This window comes from Schistocerca americana, chromosome X (genome assembly GCF_021461395.2).
Source record: "Schistocerca americana isolate TAMUIC-IGC-003095 chromosome X, iqSchAmer2.1, whole genome shotgun sequence".
Classification (NCBI taxonomy): Eukaryota; Metazoa; Arthropoda; class Insecta; order Orthoptera; family Acrididae; genus Schistocerca; species Schistocerca americana.
In genome coordinates this window covers 714,378,329-714,400,921 of record NC_060130.1, presented here as the reverse complement: position 1 = coordinate 714,400,921, position 22,593 = coordinate 714,378,329, and the positions used below count along the sequence as shown (strand labels likewise).

The window sequence follows — 22,593 nt, the reverse complement described above, 5'->3', positions numbered from 1 at the left end:
TTATTAAAATTATACAATCACAGCGGAATCGACAGTGTCATTCGATACTCAATGACTAGATGAACCTTTATTTCCACCACCGAGGGCAGCACGTACAACTCGGCTATGCTGCGCATGTCAACACCTGACGCATGCGCTGTAGGATGCCAGTACATTTCAAATGCGCGAGATTCGGCATAAATACCGCGACTGCACCTGGGCTCTTCAGTAGTTGTGTACTCACCTGATGATGGCCGGACGTCTCTGGGCCAAAATATCGTGGCAGAATGTCGACGGGATCCGGCTGCATACCCGGAAATTATTAGAAGAAGAAATACGCCGGGAAAATTTCAGAAGTCACACCTTCCTTCTAGCTACCGCGCCATCTCTCTCACCAGCTGCATTTGCAATGTGATGGAATGTATGATTCATGCCCGGCTGATATGGTGGCTTGAGTATTGCAATTTACTAACGACTGCACAGTGTGGATTTCGAGCATGGTGTTATGCAGTTGATGATGTTGTTATTTTGTCCACCCATGTCATGATTGGTTTTCTGCTGATATCCCAGACTGTGGCCATGTTTTTCGATTTGGAGAAGGCCTACGACACATGCTGGAGAACTGGTATCCTCATTTCTCTTTACACATGTGGCTTCTGTGGCTGCCTGTCCTGTTTGCTTCAGGAATTTTTAAAAGACCGAGTTTTCAAGGTGCTTGTGGGTTCTGTTCTGTCGGACACCTTTAGCCAGGAAAATGGTGTGCTTCAGGGTTTCGTCCTGGGCGTCATTCTCTTTGCTATAACCATTGATCCTGTAATGGCCTGTCTCCCACTGGGGATCTCCGGCTTCCTTTTTGTTGACAATTTTGCCATCTATTGCAATTCTCCATGGACCTGTCTCACTGAGTGGCATCTTCAGTGATGTCTTGATCGTCTTTACTCCTGGAGTAACGGCTATGGTTTTCGTTTTTCCACTGACAAAACCATATGTAGTAATTTCTGGTGGCACAATTGGTTTCTCCTACTATCGTTACATCTTGGGCCTGTTGCCCTTCCATTTGTTGAAACTACAAAATTCATGATGCTCATTCTCAATAGGAAACACTCTTGGTCCTCCCAAGCGTCTTACCTGGCAGCCCGCTGTACATGGTTCCTCAATGTCCTACATGTTCTCAATAGTACATCCTGGGGTGCCGATCGAGCCACCTCCTCTGTTTGTACTGGTCCCTTGTCTGTTTGTCGAAACTCTACTATGGATGCTTTGTTTGTGTGTCTGCACGTCCATCCATCTTACACCGTATCAACACTATCCACCATCATGGCATCCGTTTGGCCACTGGCGCTTTTGACACTAGCCTGGTTGAGAGTCTGTATGCTGAAGCTGCTGAACTACCACTGTGCTACCACCGTGACTGTCTCCTTAGCAGGTATGCATGTCTTAGTCACTTGCATTTTGGCTTCAGGGGGTATCGTGGGACTCTCTTTGAAGTGGCTATACAACAGGCTTTCCAGCCCAGGCATCACTTAATAAGTGTGTTTTTTGACATCATGGCGGCCTACTTGAAGGCACAATCTCTCTCTCTCTCTCTCTCTCTCTCTCTCTCTCTCTCTCTCTCTCTCTCTCTCTGTGTGTGTGTGTGTGTGTGTGTGTGTGTGTGTGTGTGTGTGTGTGTGTGTGTGTGTGTGTGTGTCCATCCTTTTTGACCTTTTATGTTCTGTTTTTAACTTTTCCAAGTTGAGGATGAGGGACAGTGTTTTCAGTTTCAAAGAAACAGTGAGGTTACATACCTGGTTACCACACATTACGCACCGAAAATCCTGGTTCCTAAAAGCTATTTGTATTTTAAAGTTTCTTAGCCATAATTTGTGTGGAGCAGAGGAGCAGGCTGATCCTGTGTGCTTCACTTTTATGGAGCCTTTGTGCAATCTTGGCCAGACTGTGGATGCACAGTGTGTGTCTGCACTGTGGTTGGTGAGCCACCACTTAACATCAGATGGTGACTCCTTAGGGTGCCACAGCCCTATAAGATAATATCCACACCACAGACACTTGCATGTCATACTGCTGCTCACAGACCAAAGGAAATGACAGCAAGCCATTAAGCCATATGGGAGCGGAGTGAAGGACTACCTCTTAGAAATATGTGTGGCTGATTTTAAAGTTTTACAGCAATGCTGGAGCAGATCTTCACCTTGGCTCCTAAAAAGGCCTAGAATTGTTTTAGATTTGACAAAATTTTAAGGAAGATTACACTCCAGATTTTACATTCCAATCTTTGTTATATAAAATTTTAGGTAGGCATCACAGTTTTAAGAGAGTGAACACTAATAACACAAAGCAAGAGGACTCCTTTGGCTGTTGGTCATGTTTCCCAACTGTGTCTTCAGAATTTGCCTTCACATTGAATACACTGTGTTTACTGCAGAGCTCCATCGGAACCCGAAGACAATCAAACAGATGAGGCAGCTTCAGAGCAAAGAAAAAGTGCACTACAAGCATTTGCAACAAATGTACCCAGCAGAGAAACTACCCATTTAATAAAAGACAAAATGCTGTTCCTTCAGCAGCAGAGGAAGCATACCAGATGGAACTGTTGAAATCCTCTTCTTCTCCTCCCAGCAGGAAGGGTATATTGCCTGGGAGTATTCGCACCTATTCATCCAAAAGAATGAGAGAGGATAGCCCATCTGATAATAAGAATACTTCGGACTGCAGTAATAGGGCTCATGGGGTCATGAATAACAATGTGTTTCTGGTGATAAAGAGGAAGGAGGGGACATTTGAAAAAGTGTCCCCTTTTTATATCCATAAGGATTAATACTCTGTAGGAAACACCCTGGAGCGAATGGTTAGCCGTCCTCTGGTCTGTTTGTTAGAGACCAGGCAACTCCTTATTCGTTCTGTGTGGATTCCAAAGATTTCGGTCCACTGTTGACAATCTGACCCTCCTGGAGGTGGCTATTGAGCAGGCTTTCCTCCGTAAGCAACACTGTATCGACATATTCTTCAATATAAGTAAGGCATACAATATTACTTGGAGACACTGTATTCTCACACAGCTGCATCAATGGGGCTTATGTGACCACCTCCCCATCTTCGTACGGTCTTTCCTGTCTCAGCGGTATTTTAGGACCCGAGTTGGTGACATGCTGTCTGATCGATTTGAGCAGGAGTATGGTGTTCCTCAGGGCAGTGTTTTAAGTGTTACCCTCTCTGCCATAGCCATCAACAGTATCGTGTGTACAGTCAGTTGCAACTTACAGTCTAGTGGGGACTCCAGATTGTCGTGGTTACCACACCTGCGAGACCTGAAAGCCAGAACCCTGAAGGCACTGATCATCATCAAGTGCCTTAGCCACAGGCCTTGGGGGGCAGAGAGGCCATGTCTCCTGCAGTTTTACTGGGCTTTTGTGCGTTGGCAGCTGGAATATGGTTGCATGGTGTATGGGTCAGTGAGACCCTCTTACTTGCGGATAATTGACACTGTCCATCATGAGGGGATTCGGCTGGCTACAGGTGCTTATTGGACCAGTCCCATACCTAGCATCTGTGCTGAGGCAGGGGAACCGCCACTTACCATCCAGCACCAGCTCCTCATGGTGTGTCAGGCATGTGTGTTCCTTGCAGCTCGAACTTCATCTGCACACCATACTGTTGCTAGTCCATCTCTGGAACGCCTTTTTTCCAACCATCCACAAACCACGATCCCATTTGGGATCCATGTGCAGTGTGTGCTGGAGTCTCTCTGTGTGGGGCCAGTACGACCCCAAATCCTGGGTTTTAACCTCCTCACCCCATGTTTACTGGAGAGGCCCAGAGTGATTTTAGATTTGGTGCAGTACAGGAAAGACAGCACTCCTACTTCCATTTTTAATGTAATATTCTCTGATATTTTATCTGAATACCACAACCCTGTAGCTGTTTTTACGGATACAAAGTCATGTGTCGATGGGAAGACGAGTGACTGGCAGTGACTGATAACAAGCTCCGTGTCATCAAACCTACAACTCGGCCATGGAGTACTTCCTTCCAGCCATGTTCTTGGGACGAGGTCCTTCTTACTCACCTTTGCATAGGCCACAGCCCCATGACACATTCTTAATCCGGCAAGACGACCCTCCAATGTATGGTGCTTGTGGCGTTGAGATCACGGTGGACTGCATTTTGTTTTCCAGCCAGCTGATTGCGGTGGATTTGCTGTCTATTTTATGTAAAGATCAAATGAATGTGGTTAGGGTTTTAAAGTTTTGTGAATTGTCCAACGTTTTTAACAAGATTTTAGGGAGATGTTCTTAATGTGTCAAAGGGTAGCTGGCTCACCTTAGATTTTTGTAAGTGGTCAGCCAGTCACATTTCCCTGCGATTTCCTTTTAGTTCTTCTGTGTTATGTTTTTTCTCTGTTTTAATTTCTTGATTAGCTCTCTTTCGTCCTAATTGGTTTTAGTGCATGTGAGAGTACATGTGATACAGAGTTACTATGTGGTCATTTTGAGTGCTTGCGTGGACAAGACTTTTAGTTCATCTTAACATTAGTTTGTTTTTATAATTGTAAGGGCACTGATGACCTCGCCATTGGGCACCCATCAGATCCAAACACACACACACACACACACACACACTCACTCACTCACTCACTCACTCTCTCTCTCTCTCTCTCTCTCTCTCTCTCTCTGTGTGTGTGTGTGTGTGTGTGTGTGTGTGTGTGTGTGTGTGTGTGTGTGTGTGTAATTTATGTGCCACAAAGATTAAATCATATGCTTTCTGTATTTAACTCCACAAGAAATACTGGACTAAGAGGCATTCACAGATGTTATAATAAAACTTCCACTACTATTTATCTTAGTGGGTGATTTCAATATGCAAAATGTGCTATGGGTCTCATAATCTACTTGCCCTAGGGACAGAGTTGTTGAGAAGCCACAGGAGTTCTATATCCATAGCACTCTCAACACTACCTACTTCAGTACTGTTGCTGAATTATCCTCAGTCATAAACATTTCATTCTGATCTCCACCTCTAGCATATTTTTCTCAGTAGGAAGTTACTGATGACCATCATTCCAGTAACACTTCTCTGTCTGGATTCATCTACCAGGTGGAATAGATGCTGAAATAATGCAGAACATTCTGGACTCCTCGCCATACCTGCAAAAGCTTTCAGAAATAGGTGTTATTCTGTGACATATTTGGGCACAAGGAAATTTAAGGAAATTAGCTAACTAGCAAGTATGGCAGCCAAAGAAGCATGCTGTTGCTTAATGGGCCACTCCCTTACATGTTATCACTAGACCTCGGATTTTAGGTAAAAACCTATTTTGTTCCTGAGTTCCTATTTGCATAAAAATTTGTACTTATGCGTTTCATGACTATTTACACTTAATAGCGTTAATTCTATAGGACCTAAAAAGCCTATTTCGACATTAGTGCCTATTTTTGCCTATTTCGGCTTTAATATCCTAAAAAGTGCCTATTTCGTCATATAAGACAGTGGCTCCAAGTTTTTCCACGCTATACGACAGATGGAAAAAAAAATATTTTCTGCCCAGCGTGCAGCAAGGATGCTAGTTGATATGCGCTCGTGCTTCGTATTTGCCTAACACTTCGGTCTTTTTTTATTTTTTTATATCGCTATCCCTGTTAATACCAAATACTCTTTATAGATGTTTTATTATTCATATGTAAAAAATAGATCACGGATCTTTAGGCTAAAACCTATTTTTTTTCCTAAGCTCCAATTTGAATGTAAGTTGGTACTTATGCGTTTCATCACTAACTAAATTGAATGCCGCCGTCCGGTGTGGCCGTGCGGTTCTAGGCACTTCAGTCTGGAACCGCGTGACCGCTGCGTTCGCAGGTTCGAATCCTGCCTCAGGCATGGATGTTTGTGATGTCCTTAGGTTAGTTAGGTTTAAGTAGTTCTAAGTTCTAGGGGACTGATGACCATAGATGTTAAGTCCCATAGTGCTCAGAGCCATTTAAACTGAATACCATTAGTTCTATTGGACCTAAAATTGCGTATTTCGACGTTGACCCCTAATTTTGCCTATTTCAGCATCAAAATCCTAAAAAGTACCTATTTCGTTAATCTGACAAACAGTTCTTGTGTTTTCAAAGATTAGAAAAAGGAAGTAAACTTAGGGTTTTACGTCTCGTCGAAGTCGAAGGTCGTTAGAGACTGTTTACAATTCCTTTGCTTGGCTTACTACCAACAGCACTCGGCACGGTTGAATGTTCATCCATCTAAGTACGCGCCAAGCGTGACAGTGCTTAACTTCGGTGAGCGAATGGGAACTGGTCAAAGATTTGAGTTACACATTAGAATCGAACGTGGGAGTACTAAATGTTATATTTGAAAATATTTCGTTTGTAGGGTTCTGGCCAGCTGTGTATTTTCGCAAAGAAACGGCTTCCTAGGCCTTAAGCTGAGTACGGATTAAAAAATCACAATGTTAATCGTAGACGCCCTCTATAGCTAAATTACTGCCCTTCGCGCATTTTCTCGCTGCTGTCTACAGGCAGTCCTATCAAACTACTCTGTTTCGTGAAAGGTATTATAAGTGAATTTTCCAGTTCGAAAAATAATTTGCCAATAGTGAAATGTTTTCATCTGAAGCACTGGTAGATTCCATTCGCTTGTTCAGAAGGGGCAGCCATCTGTCAGGTGCCATTTGTCCAGCAACGAGTACGGACCTCCTATCGCTCCCACGCACCGCAATAAAAGGAACAAAAACAGGTCATCGTTCACTTTTTCCCAGCGAAAACAAATCCATACACTGTGTAGCGACCGACGTGTTAAGTGTTACTGACGTTCTAAGTGCAAAATAAATTCTAGTTTCTGTGTGAGAATACTACACCATGCCGAAAACAACTAGTTCAAAGTCTACTCATATAAAGCAGTGGCTGCAATATTTTCCACATTATACAACAGATGGGAAAATTATTTTCTGCCAAGCATGCAACAAGGAGATTAGTTGATGTTTTCCTTAGCCTTCTTATTTTCCTGTCACTTAGGATTCTTTTTTATCGCTATCCTTTAGTAATACGAAATACTCTTTATATGCAATTCTAAACTGCATTTCCCTTTTCTCTCGTATTAGGTTTCGAGTGTAAAGAAATCTCACTTAACTCAGCATTCAGATGGAATCGCACATAAAGCTAATGTTGAACAAAAGTCAAAATTGAAGCAAAGTCATTTAACCAATAAATCTGGTGAATCCTCCGAGAAAAAACAAGTTCTGCAGTTATTTGTGTCATGCACTTGTGGCAGCAAACATCCCCTTTCGGAAATTAGAAAACCCTATTTTCAGCGGTTTTCTTGAGAAGTACTGCCATCAGTCTATTCCTGCAGAGTCAACTTTATGTAAGAATAATGTGGATTCAGCTTACAATGTTGCATTGCACAGAATCCGAGATGATGTTGGAGAATCTTGTATATGGATTTCTGTGGATGAAACTACTGACAGTCTTGGCCGTTACATTGCAAACCTGATTATTGGCAAGCTAGATCCAGATGCTCCATCCAGGGCTCATTTGATTTACTCAAAACAGCTTGCAAAAAAAACCAACAAACAATAGCACAGTTTGTGAACAATGGGCTTAAGGTGCTATACCCAAACGGAGTGGATGAGAATAAGGTACTTCTGGCCGTCACTGATGCTGCTGCATATATTATAGCAGTGTTTCAACTATTAAAAGTATTCTGCCCATTGATGCTGCACGTAACTTGTGTAGTGCATGGGATCAAACGCATAGCAGAGCAAGTAAGGCTACAATTTCCTAAAGTAAATAAAGTAATATCTATGATGAAGAAAGTTTTTGTTAAGGCACCATCAAGAATACAGGCATTCAAAGAACGGCTTCCAGATGTCCCATTGCCGCCAGAGCCTGTTGTGACCCGCTGTGGCACGTGGGTGATAGCAGCAGAATACTATAGTACGCATCTCTCAGCTGTCCAGAAGGTGGTTGAAAATATACCGGAGGATGCTGCATCCATAACTGCAGCAATGGAGTTACTCAAAGATTATTCTCTAAAACAGGACTTATCTTACATTAGGGCCCACTACACATTTATGGCAAGAATAATTTCACAATTAGAAGGCTCAGGGAGACCTATCTACGACAATATTTCTTTGCTTGAAGAAGTCAAAATGAAAATTAACGAAGCACCAGGTGAAGTAGGGGAAAAAGTAGGGCAAAAATGCAAACGGTTTTTCAGAATAACACTGACCTGAAGGAGTTGTGTGCAGCTGCCGACATACTTAGTGGAAAATCCAGCACTCCTGACTACAACATTCCTGTCCAACATGTGCCGAAAATGAAGTACGCCCCTGTCACATCTGTTGATGTAGAACGTTCTTTTTCAGTGTATAAATTGATTCTGACTCACAAGCGCCACAGTTTTTCACTAGAAAACCTAGAAAAGATTTTGGTTATTTATTGTGAAGCCAACTATGGTCAGAATATGTTAAACTATGAATGTATTAATTAAACCATTGCCACATTTTTTTTTACGGAGATCTATCTTGCAGGAACTCAAAAATATTTGGAGTTATGTTCATCATTAATGTTGTAGATTGCTGTGCTCTGTAACTGTGTAAATATTCATGCTCCTTGTTTTAATGAATAATAAGATGTTCATACTGTCAACACTGTGTATTTTAATTTATTTTTATTTTCTCTGCATCATTTTTATTAGAGCCTATTATAGGTTTTATATAGCCTAAATGAACTACTGAAGGAGCCTTTTTTAGGTGCCTAAAACACACTTTTTTACGACCTAAAAATCCGTGGTCTAGTTATCACTTTCTACTGAAATAGAGAGCCACGGGGAAAAACTATGAGTAGAAATGGTGTGGCTGATAAAGGCGGCTACTTAGGTGTGGCAGATATCCTTCTGTCCATATAAATGGAGTGAATTTTTCCTCACTTATTTGGGGATTGGACACAGGCAGATGACCAACGGCTGGCTTCTTGTGAGAGAGAGAGAGAGAGAGAGAGAGAGATTTGCGTATAGTCTATGAAGGAATGATTCCCGCAAAGAAACTTTCAGTAGCAGAGCAGAATGAGTACTTTTATAAACCTCCATGACAGATGAAAACTATACTGGACAGTCCTTCAAACAGGATTTTTGGTCTTTCCAGTTTAATCCAGTTTCTGCTGTAGTATGAAAGTTTCATTCTGGAACTGCACTACAAGGTTGTGGAAGGCATAGTTTGCCTTATCATGGCTTCCAGTATTGTTTTTCTAGTGAGGTGCATGAGATAGCTTCACTGGAATTTAGAAAAAAATCGTAGAGGTGTGGACTTATTTTAGTTCTGTTAGGTCTTGAACTGTACTCATAGAATTAATTTAAAGAGATCCACTTCAGTTGTCCTAACAATTATTCAAATCACATCTGGTTTCGGGGTAATGAAATCGCATCTGCAGGTGTATAAAATTATTGTATGTGATAACACACAATGTGCAGTTGGGCTAGTCAGTGCAGGGGCACCAGATCACTTCATCTTGGCAAAATCTGTCTGCCGTTGGGCAGCCACACACATGAATGTCAACCATGTTGACCACGTTGGCCAGTCATGGTTGGCACTCATACCATGCACCTGTCCGACAGCAGACAGTTTCCACCTAGATGCAATGATTTGGAACCCTTGCACTGACTGGCCTGACCCCATATTATGCATCCCCAAATACAATAATTGTATACACCTGAAGAAGGGATTTTAATATTCCGACATCAGTCGTAGTTTGAATAATCATTAGTACAACTGAAGTGGATCTCTTTAAATTAATCATGCTTCTCAGTTGCGGATGTCCTACATACCAAATCATGTAATTATATAGTTCAAATAATAGAGCATTGAACGTGAAATACAAAGATCCAATTTTGATATCTGATGCAGCACACAGTTTCAATGTTTTGGTGAGATTGTGTATACTACATTACAAAGTAAATGTTTTGTTATCACGCCTGCTACAAGCTGTGCGTGGAAATGGCAATGACTGATGGTACTTGTTTTCTGATTTTCATTTTCCTCTTGTAGTATTTCTGAAGTGTTCTGTGATGGTTGTAGATTGCTGTAGTGACAGATCTTACTAGATTCTATCGAGGGAAATGGATTGCTGCCAGTGTGGTTTGCACAGTTGAGACAGTAGTCACAAATGTCTTAGGGGTTTATAGAGCAATTGTATACAAGATACAGTGGATACTTTATGGTGTGACATTACTTCAGTATCAGGTTTGGAATAATACCATATATAAAACACAGGCAGAGTACTGGTGCTGTTATCTTGCAGGGGATTTCATGATGACATTTAAATTTTGAAAAATGTTACTTGGCTTTTGGTTGTGATGACCAGTAGAACATGATTAATGGCAAACATGATAATTATCATAATCAAAATGGAGTATCATGTTTCCTGCTCTCTTCACAGCAATACTCAGTTGTGCTACATATGTTTTGACTTTAGACTGCTTTCATTCGTGTTACGGGGATTCTCAATAGCTTCATAAAGTGGATATAATGTTTAATAAATGCATATAGCGTTTTCATATCCTGAACGGAATAATAATGTTATGTATTATAGGTTAAAAGTTACTAATGCCATTGATCTCTTGGTGCACAGGAACCAAAATAATTCAGGTGAACAGTCTAAATATTTACAAGGAGAAACCAATAGAAAAGCAGCAAACATTTTAGTCAAGAAGACCCTGACTGAAACTAGTGGAAGCTTAAAAACATAAGGATATCATTTCTGCAGCAGATCAGAAAAGACAGGTGAGATCCCTGCATGATCTCTCTCTGTCTCTCTCCTGTCTGTCTGTCTGTCTGTCTGTCAGAGAGAGAGAGAGAGAGAGAGAGAGAGAGAGAGAGAGAGAGAGAGAGAGAGAGAATGCATTCAAACAACTTTGTGCTGTCATGTAGTGAGCCAGTTTCTTCTTAGCTTATGTGCTGTTCTGTTCCTTACAGGAAATGCCAAAGACTCCTGCGTGACTGTGTGTGTATACTATGGCTCACAATCAAAGGTAAACATTTTCAAAATGATAATTCTAAGTAACTTGGAAATTTTGGTGTTTCTTTAGATTTTTCTCTGTTCTAATATTTGAACTAATTTTATTGAGAAGTCTAGATGCCTCACACACACAATCTACTGGGTTTCTGCACTATTAACCTCTGGAAAATGGTATTTGGAAGGGAGTGAGAAATTCATTAGGGATAAACTGTAGGAAACCTGTTCTAGGACTGAATTAAAAATGGAAATAAAAATGATCTTAGCACATGTAGAAAGTTTATCCACAATTACAATTGTGTTTAATTTATCATGTCAGTACACATTTTGACCCTATGTTCGTCTTCAGATAGCCTGTAGTAAGAAAAGTTATTACATAACTTCTCGGATATAGTAAAATATGTTGCAATACTAAAGGAACAAAATTTATAAATACAATAATAACAGATGGAATATAGCTACCAGTTGTGAAATAAATATTTCACCTTATTGTGTATCTCCAACTTATCATAATCCATCCACAGATGTTGTCTAGTAAAGATATCCATAGGCCAGTTGAGTGCATATGTACCACTTCTCTCTCTTACTAGCATAATTGAAAGTCTACATTTTATTTATACAGATATAATTAATTACATATTGGTTTCCATTAGTGAAAACAGTTAAATGAAAGTCTGAGGTAATAAAATTAGGCCTACTTAAACTGCAGCTATTTTCTTTAGGAGCCATCAAAAACATACAGTAAAGACACCAATCACATTATTTAAGGTGGACACATGATCTGCAACAACTCACAGCAAGCAGTGTTGCTGCATCAGTTTCTAGTGTTGTCTCACTTGGTGGCTGTCGCTCTATAATTGATAAATTATGGGGAATCTTGTGTCTTATATCCATGTAAACAATTGCCTTTCGCAGAATGCTTAAACTACCATTTAGTGACGCTTAAATACAAGAGAAGTTTAATATATGAAACAGGTCATCACAGTGATGGATTTTAGATCAACAGAAATTGTTAAACTTCATCTCTGAAGTTCTCCAGAGAAAGTATTATAAAACCACAAGATTAATATTAATCGTAGGGCATTGTAACTCTACAGAACAACATTATCTTATTTCTTATTGCAAATGATTGATAATATGTGGTAAATACTGTTTAAAGCCAGGAAACATAACAGAAAGCCAGTTAGGTATGAGATGACTTAAAACGGCACATATGAAGAATTTATTTTTAATTACACCTTGAAAGAAGTTCTAAAGGAAAGTGTGATTAAAATCTTTTGTGTTGTAAAGTAGACTGAATATTTCTATTTCTTCTAGCAAATTCATTAGGTTTCCCTTCTGAAGTCTGGGGAGAAAGTCTAAGTTACCATCATTACGTATTGCAATGTGATTTTGTGTTCTTAAGTGCGACCCAGATATTAGCTTAACAGCCTTCATCTTTTCTGTGTGCTGTTTACACTTGATGACAAAATTTTTTTCAGTTTGCCCGATGCATTATCACAATCTCAATATCTTAGTGTATAAATACCAGAGTTTTGATAAATTGCCAGCAATTTTTTTCTTTATTGTGTTCTCTTACCTTTTATAATATGTTTTCTGAGCAAAAAGAAATTTTTATACCACACTTCTTAAAACAGTTCAAAATTTTGTCTTAAGTACACAACTAGTTTTGGCCAAACAGTTATCTTGTGGCAGGACTTCTCAGATTTGTCACATCATTTGCTTTAGCTAAAGAAACTATTTTCAGATGTGGGTAACTATGCAGACAGGGGCACTTCATGGCCAAACTAGTACTTTCACATGCAAATGCGATTGCAAAATCTTTGTCTGTACTAGTACTGTGACTAATACCTTTGCAGTTCTTGGGTGTGGATACTAACAAAATTTACAAGTAACCATGCAAATTAGTCGCACATTATTTTGAGTGTGACTAATAATGAATTAGAAGGGGCTTGAGTCCTCCTCCTCCTACTTACTACTACTACTACTACTACTACTACTACTCCTATTGATCCTATTGTTGTAACCATACTTCTTATTCCAGCTTCTGTTTTGTTTCAGGTCAGAACTGACATCTGAGAAATTAAGACATCAGTATGAGGGCCAGTTGAATAAGTATACAAATGTTGTTAAAGGATGGCAGTATCGATGGTTTGTTTTGAATCCAGAAAGTGGCACACTGAATTATTATTTGGTACGAATTAGTATTATATAAAACTATAGTGATCTGCACTTTCCTCATGTCCTTGTTAGACTGTAGCCGAACCTAAACACTCTCCATGATATCTTTTGATTTTTAGTACTCTGCCATTTCATTTGTATGAAAAGGCTCTTTCATGCTGGATGTTTGAAGAGTAGCAATGCACACTTGGAACTTGAATGGTGTCGAATATTATGCAAAAGTGTAAATATGAATAATGAGACATAAATGTCCTATTGCCTTTTTCTAAAAAGGGTCCATCATTGATTATGAGAATAGTAGTCCAGAAGTAAGTTATGATGTCTTTACTGAAGCTCATTGTTGGATTTGGATCTAGTTAACTATGCAGATACAATCCATTCCATGATTATCAAATTTTTAGTTCGATAGTGAGTCACATTTTGAAGAAAAGATACTGATACAGTAACTACAAATAAACTGCTGTACCAGAAACTCTTTTGGAAGACAGGGATGAAGGAAACCAATATGTTTTTCACTTTCAAACTCAACTGTGTGTTTCGAGAGCGATGGAGGACTAAAAATTTTAACCAAAATCTGCCTATTAAGAGCTCATACATAAAATATTGTGTAAAGCTCGGCTCCCTCTGTTCATCCATGAGGCAGAGAAGAATGTGAGATGTTACTCTCATGTGGATTTTATATTCCTTTACTTTAAGATGGATTTTTGTTCTGTTTCATGTCAATAAGATACGCACTTACAATATAACTGGTGATGTATGGAACTGTTTCTCATAAGGTGTATGCCAGTATACTAGTATCTCTGTAGCTGAAGAATTATCATAAATGTATGTAACATAAGGTGTGTCCATTGGGAAATATCGCACCACTACTGTTTACAGTATGGATGCAGGGTGCCCAAAACCTACAGGGTCTGCTTTATACAGACAATTAATTATTGAAAATTGGGCACTTTGAAGTATGGAAGCAATAGTCACAGAGAATATTTCAATTGTTACAACGTCTTAAATGGGCATGACATGTGAGGCATGTGTTTGTAAAATGCTTATTTTTCATAACAAACAACTGCTTGCTGCTTCAGCATTAGTGTTATTACTTTGAGAAACAATAAGGATTCATCTGTGATGTGTCAACAGTGAAGTTTACTACAGTTTACAGTTCATGTTATGTTCACAAATATGGTGCATTACACATTAAAGGAATTTGCAGTAGTGCATTTAGTATATGTTGCAGCAGAATGTTGTGCCTGAAAAATCTGTTCTCTACAAACCACTGTGAAGTGCATGGCAGAGGGTATGTTTCATTTTATTAGTTATTGGGGAATTTCCTGTTTCATTCACATATAGAATGTGGAACTGTGGAAAGAATGACTGTTTAAATGCATCTTTGTGCACTGTAATTAATCTAATCCTGTCTTCATGATCCCTATTTTAGTGATACTTAGGAGGCTGTAGTATATTAGTACCATCATCGTTTAAAGCTGGTTCTTGATATTTTGTAAGTAGTCATTCTTGAAAAAGTTAATGTCTATCTTCAGTAGTCTTCCAGTTAAGTTTCTTCAGTGCCTCTGTGACACTCTACCACAGGTCAGACAAACCTATGATCATTTGTGCTACCTGTCTCTGTAAACGTTCAATATCCCCTGTTAGTCTTATTTGGTATGCGTCCCTCACATTTGAGTAGTATTCTGTGGTGGGTCACATGAGTGACTTGTAAGCAGTGTCCTCTGCAAAGTGATTGCATTTCCCCAGCATTGTACTGATAAACCAAAGTCTGCCACCTGCTTTACCCATGACTGAGCTGAGTGAACCTATGTGATCATTACCTTTCATATCCCCACAAAGAGTTACACCCAGGTATTTGTATGAGCTAGCCAATTCCAACTGTGACTCATTGATATTATACTTGTAGGATACTACATTTCCTCATTTTATGAAGTGTGCAATTTTCCATTTCTGTACATTTAATATGAGCTGCCAATCTTTCAGTATCTAATGTGAGAAAAGTGCAAGTATGGTTTCACATGCTCGATGTTTTCAAAATCCATTCTGTTTGCCATGGAAGATGTCATTCTGTTACAGATATCTCATTATATTTGAGCTCAGAATATTCTAAGATTCTACAACAGATGGATGTCCAGGATATTGTATGGTAATTTTGTGGCTCACTTCTGCTGCCCTTGTAGATGGATGTGTCCTGTGATTTCTTCCAACTTCTGTGAATGATTTTCTTTGTTTGAAAGATCTACGAGAGACAGGCTAGCTCAGCCAGAAATCCAGTATAGAATCTGTTAGGGATTCCATTGATTGCTGGAGCATTGTTAAATTTTAACAATTTCAGCTGCTTCTCAATGCCACTGACAGTAATACTCATTTCACTCATGTTTTCAGTGGTGCAGGAATTAAAGCTGTGGTAATGCTCCAGAATTTTCCTTTGTAAAGGAACATTTGAGAACGAAGTTTTTGACATTATCCTGCTACAGTAGTCATTGAAGGCTTAATGCATTGCTGTCTTGACAGCCAAATGGATTTCATTCAGCATCTCTCTATCTATAGCCCTATGCTGTGTTTTACACCTATTACTTGCAGTAGTCTGTTTCTTTAGAAGTTTCTTTGTGGTGACTGTATATCACAGAGGGTTCTTCCCACCATGAGCTGTTGTACTGAGTACGTGCCTATCCAGTGTGTGGTCAACTATTCTTTTAAACTTGAGCCATAGTTACTTTATATGCTCCTGTCATGAGATAAAAGTTTCAAGTTACATATTGAGATATTAAATTACTGCTTCTTTATCTGGTTTACTGAACACATAAGTATTTCTAGTAGTTTCTGCCCTTTGTACTTTGGTAGCCATTACTTTTACAGCTGCCTCATGCTCACTGATATGTGGACACCCTGAAAGAGGTCAGGTCTATTTGTGGCCATTAGATCTAATGTATCTTCATCATCAGTGGGATTCGAAACTATCAGTTGTAGGTAGCTTTCAGAGAAGGCATTCAGTTATATTTCCTATGTTGTCTTGCCATGCCCACCACTAACAGAACTATAAGTGCCCCAGTTGATTTTTGAATGATTCAAGTCTTCTTTAATGATTACAGTATGATTTAGGGAACTTAAAATACAAGTGAACTGAGGTTTTTCTATTTTTTTCATTTACATCAGGAGGCAAGTTCGGTGATATGTAAAAAGCACCAGTTATTACAATTTTATGCCCGCCCTCGATACTGAGTCTTTTGCAAACAGTCTCACTTGCTACTTCAGTTTCTATGTTGGCAGATTTGAGTTTCTTGTCTATTGTGACACACACCACCTCTGTTCCCCATCACCCTATCCTCTCGATACACACTTAAATTTCCCTAAATATCTCACTGCTATCAACTTGAAGTTTTAACCAGCTTTCTATAGCTAGTATTGTGTGAGCTTCAGTGTTTTTTAGGAGCACACCGAACTGTGGCACTTCGTTGTGGATGCTTTGACAATTACCCACTAGGTATTTAATACTCTTGCCTTTGGCGGGCATTTCCTTGAATCTTACACTGATACTTCAGCATCTCCTACAGCTGTCGTTATCTGGACTGAATGGAGAGTTGCCTAATCTAAAAATATCTTGTGTGCACTCCACACACTGTCAGTTGCTTGAGCAGCACTTTGATTTGTAATGCACACCAGACCCATTTTGGGGGACCTTACAGTTCTGAAACGTATGGTGGAAGTCTAGGAAGGCACAGGCTAGCTGGTCATAGAGCCTATGCAGTTTCTGGGTCAAGCCTTCTACATGCCTCAGAACCAGGGGGCCACAATCTTTTCTGAGGACAATGCTGCAGATAGTGAACTTTGTTGAAACTTAGTGAGCAAGGTTGGTATTCTTAACCTTCTCAGCCAGTCACTGGAATAATCCAAGTATGACCTCTTGAGTCCAGACGACAGGAATGGTTTGTCCCCATGTGTGCCACAATCTGCAACTGGTTACACCTGGTTCTTCAGTGGCTGCCAGAATGTCCTCTTCAATGTGTTGAATGTGGCCACAAGGCACACACACTCGGTGCACATGGTGTTCCTTACCATCCCATGCTGCCGTTTCCCAAGGGGTACCATCATTCATCATACGCTTGAACTGCCAATGATTAATGTATGCCTCCCTTTTGTGTTTGCCTCCCTGGACACAAAACACATCATTTTTCCCAACAGCTGAAGTGAATCTCACTGGCTCAGTTTTGGTTTCGGTGGAAGACAACACTTTGAACTCCTTGGTCAGAGCAGTGAGTGCGACATCTTGAGATTCCCTGGTCCCTATATCACCTGTACAGGATTCTTAGACCTCCCATTGACATGCCACTCAGTTACGGGTCCTGTATGTCCTGTAGAAGAGGCAGTTTCCAAGGGACAGGATATTGCTGGAGGTACCTTTGGTATTTTTGATACACGACTCTCGGTAGCCCTCCCAAAACACCCATTCGACGCATATTCCAATCACATGACAGTAGTCAGGGCAGTATCCAGCTTCTTACGAATGACCAGTATTCATCCTATGCCCAAGAACAGCATACACAGTGGGGCTGCATTGTACCTGGTACAAAATTATACAGAACTGTAAGCAGATAACTTAAAACTAAGTGTGCCCATTCTCTTTTAAGTTATGGGTCTGATATGCTAAAATTATTCCCAGAAGCTTTTTACTGCTGAAGTGATTTGTAGCCAAGACGAGTTATCTATTATGACAACAGAGAAACTTATTGCAAAATTAACCATTTCTCTGAAACATTTTTCGGGTTATAGTCACTAACAAATTTGATAATACTGTTAATTTAATTAGTTATGTCCCCCATATATCATTTGAACAATTTGATTCTTTTATCAAAATGATGAACAAGTCAGGTCAGTTTACAGCCCCCTTTTTTCCTGGCTACCAGTTTTTCAGTAGAAATTTGTTTATGACAGATGCAGACAGTATATGCTTATGCCAAAAGAAGAAACATATGTGATACAGTAGATCTTTAGAGTAACTGCAAATCACAAATAATGATTCATCACAAAATAGATTTGAACAACTCTCATAACTTATGAAGATTCTCCATTTGCAAACATCTGAAAACTATTCTCATGATTTCTGATAATTGTCAAAAAATGTACATTTCTCCACATTGATACACACTGAATCTTTGGCTGCATGATTACTTAAATGAGAATACTACTGACAAAATTGCAACAGATGTTGTGGCCCAAAGTATATTTTTTGTGGCACACGATTTAGGGAAAATACACAATGTATCATGACACATGCACGAGTCTTGACACAGTCAACACAAAAAACACATTTAAATTTTACATCATGTTTCTGGAACCAACAAGGGAATGGTCCAATCCAGTGTGTCAAAACCTACCCTGAAATTTTTCACGCAGGTAGAATACATCGAAAGGAGTGCACTGTCAATATGTTTGCTGCTAAGGCACACGGCAAGTATTTCAAAGAAATTAAAATTTCTCATTTTTCCCACATGAAGAACTGCTTCTAACAGCACTTTCTACAGCCCTTCCTGTGTAGCACTCAAATCAGTGAATAAGCATATGTAGCTGCCAAGATGATGTAGCACCACATAGTGTTAAGTCCAAGGTGCATGCATGCGATTTTTAGTACTTATTCCATGCCAAGAATTCCTTACTTCATTAATTTTTTGAATAACTTGCAGTTCATTTCGACAGATAAACTGTTGCAGATGTAATTGTTACAAAGGTGACTACAAGAGCAGAAAAAAGAAAGGCAGTCTATGATGTTACCTTACGGATGACTTCCATCAGTCAGGACTTTAATTTGTTGACATTAAATATTTTATAACAATTCCTGTAGCACAGTTCTGATGATAAATTTTGAATAATGTATATTTCACTAACAATGAAGTGTTATCGTTGTTTATTCCCTGTACTTGTCACAAAAATAGATAGTGCCTATTGGATGACGAAACAATCATTTTTCTTACATCAGCCACACCTGATAAAAGAAAGATTAATGCATTCAGGTGCTTTACAGAAATTACCAGTTTTATTTAGACTAAACTGGAATGTAGTAAGAAAAGGTGGTGGCTGTTGTTCTGCATATTGTGCTGCGTACCAGGCATACTTGATCAACCGGGTTCCCGGGTTCGATTCCCGGCGGGGTCAGGGATTTTCTCTGCCTCGTGATGACTGGGTGTTGTGTGCTGTCCTTAGGTTAGTTAGGTTTAAGTAGTTCTAAGTTCTAGGGGACTGATGACCATAGATGTTAAGTCCCATAGTGCTCAGAGCCATTTGAGCCATACTTGATCAAATTTGTAAAATGTGGTTATGCAAACTGTCAATGCAGAAATGACTGAAGTTTAACAATACTGTTCCGCTGATAAACCTGAAATGAAAAAGGGCTTTCAGAAATTATGTTATTCTACAGTTATCTGAAAAATGATGTACACTACTTGAAAACATATTTTATCGAGTGGGTGAATCTCACAATTAATTTTGAGTGGAATCTGAATTACATTAACAGTCGTTTTGTAGTCCTCCTAAAGACCAAGGTGCCATTATGTCCAGGCCAAGAGCCTAACAAAAGCAACAAATTATTCTCTATAAATGGTAGAAAGACATTTTGGATGATACATTGAAAATTATTCTCTCCTATTTTTCCAGATTTTGCTACAGTGATTACAAGACTTTTACAAGTAATTATCCTTTTTTTTAAATTTTTTGTCCTAATTTGCATGATGTTCCTGAAGACGAAAGAGAGTTGCGGAAGCAGTAATGCACTGATATATATCAAACGAATGATACATATCGTACAAATGTGTCATAGCATTCATCGACTCTACAAGCAACTCTGCCCTGCAAATACATGCGGGAGGGGGGGGGAGATATCTCAGAGTGCAGAGTGTAAGTAAAATAAATCCTTAGCTATGCAATCTAGTTTTCTGGGAGTAAAACGAATGTGCTCCCTTACTAAGGCAAAACAAGTGCACTATCCTAATGTTCTCTGTCTTTTTTAACTTGAAATGATAGTGTGGTTTGCACAAAACTTGAATGATTGGCTTAATACACAGCTTTTAATGGATAACAAGAAGCTGCGTCTTCACGTCAGCTATGACTTTCTCTATAGTATTATCTATTAATGACATCTCCTCTACACTTTTACTTGAAGCAAACTTCATAATTTTGCGACTTCCATTTCTGTATAACTTCCTAAAACTTTTTAACCAGTTCAAAGAAGCGTGGAAATCAATAATATTCATCTCATTTGCAGTCCAGAGCACCCAGTCTTGTAGACTTCCCTTGGTAACGGTGCATTGACTCTCACAGGCTGTTCTAAATCTTTCAAATAGTTTTTCTTTCACTCTTTTGTCAGTTTCATTTTGGTGCATGTTTTGTACTTTGTGTAAATCTTTTTCCCATTAATGCAGTTCATGTTGAGATTTTATAAAATGGAACCAGATTTGCACACTGCTTAAGTTTAAGTGTTTTCTTTCTCACTGGGAGCTGTTACTGTACATGTTTTCTTTGGGCTTATAAGGTACTCTATTTTTGTTCTGAACTATAATTTTGACAAGTCATCGTTCAAACAACAATTCATGGAATCATAGTGTTATTTCCTGTTTCTTCCAATGTTTCCACAATTTCTACAGAAATGTTCACATTGTTGGAATGAATGTCCAAGAAATTAACTAATAAACAACAATTACATCGGTCTTCAGGAGAATTAGGTGATTTTGATCACATATCGGTACCACATTCTTCATATTTCATCTTAACAAGGTGGAAAGCATTAATTGGGTTCCACATTACTGTGAACCTCTGGAACCTGCCAAAAGGCAGATGCTATTAGCTACATATACCAAGAAGTCACAAAGAAAATTAATTCAGTTTTATCTCTACTGTTAACACTTAGCAATACTGCGAAGATGACTGCCAATTGCACTGAAGCACCATTCAGATACAGTGATATGTAAACAGGCAGAATACAGCGCTGCAGTCGGCAACGACTGTATAAGACAACAAGTCTCTGGCGCAGGTCTTAGATCGGCTACTGCTGTTACAATGGCAGGTTATCAATATTTAAGTGAGTCTGAATGGTGCGTGAGCAATGGGACACAGCACCTCCGAGGTAGTGATGAAATGGGGATTTTGCCATATGACCATCACACAAGTGTACCGTGAATATCAGGAATCTGGTAAAACATCAAATCTCCAACATTGCTTGTGGCTGGAAAAAAATCCTGCATGAATGGGACCAATGATGACTGAAGAGAATTGCTGCAGATTTCAATGTTGGGCCATCAACAAGTGTCAGCATGTGAACCATTCAACGAAACATCATTGATATGGGCTTTTGGAGCCAAAGGCCCACTGTGTACCCTTGATGACTGCACGACACAAAGCCTTATGCCTTGCCTGGGCCCATCAACATTGACATTGGACAGTTGATGACTGGAGATGTGTTGTCTGGTCGGACGAGTCTCCTTTCAAATTGTGTTGAGTGGATGGACATGTACGGGTATGGAGACAAGCTCATGAATCCATGGACCCTGCATATCAGCAAGGGACTGTTGAAGTTGGTGGAGGCTCTGTAATGATATGCGGTGTGTGCAGTTGGAGTGACCTGCACCCATTGTGCATTCTGACGGGCTTGGGCAATTCCAGCAGGAAAATATGACATCCCACACATCCAGAGTTGCTGCAGAGCGGCCCCAGGAACACTCTTCTGAATTTAAACACTTCTGCTGGCCACTAAACTCCTCAGACATGAACATTATTGAGTGTATCTGGGATATCTTGCAACATGCCGTTCAGAAGAGATCTGCTCTCCCTTGTACTCATACGGATTTGTGGACAGCCCTGCAGGGTTCATGGTATCAATTCCCTTCAGCACTATTTCAGACATTAGTCAAGTCCGTGCCACACCATGTTGTGACACTTGTGTGTATTTGCAGGATCCCTACATGATATTAGGCAGGTGTACCAGTTTCTTTGGCTCTTCAGTGTATTATGAATATTAAACGAGTTCAAATTTGAGCGAATAGTAACTGTGCACAATTGTGTCTGAGAAACTATCAATGGAAACTGAAATTCTCTTTACAAATTATGATTGAATTGTGCTGAGGTTCCTAGTCTTTCATGACATTGCTCTACTCACAGTGTGTCTTGGCAGCTAAAATTTCGACATTATGATTTGTTAGGTGTATTCTTCCTGTATAAAAAAGTTCAGGACACGTTTCGACCTGTTGGATTCAACAGTTCCCTTGTAAGTTTTTGAGACTATTTTATCTGGTACACATGCCTTCGTCTGGTTCCTCCCATGTGCGGAAATAAGCTTGTTGTGTATACTGTGTAAGTCATTGATTGCATGTGTTTTATTCTTCTGTAAAGACTCACCTCTTCTTCATGCTTGTTACTTGCAAAATTCAGTATGTAAAAC

At 39.5% G+C, this 22,593-nt stretch overlaps 1 protein-coding gene across 2 annotated transcripts in view; it reads left to right on the top strand.

The window, feature by feature from the left end:
* The window catches only part of LOC124556666 (oxysterol-binding protein-related protein 11-like), a 193,960-nt gene that overhangs the window by 41,675 nt on the left and 129,692 nt on the right, over window positions 1–22,593 (top strand). For both annotated transcript variants that reach the window (XM_047130635.1, XM_047130636.1), the window contains 3 exons: window positions 10,602–10,753; window positions 10,946–11,001; window positions 13,047–13,179. In XM_047130635.1, coding sequence (XP_046986591.1) covers window positions 10,985–11,001; window positions 13,047–13,179 — 150 coding nt within the window. In that variant the 5' untranslated portion in view covers window positions 10,602–10,753; window positions 10,946–10,984. The remainder of the gene's footprint in view (window positions 1–10,601; window positions 10,754–10,945; window positions 11,002–13,046; window positions 13,180–22,593) is intronic.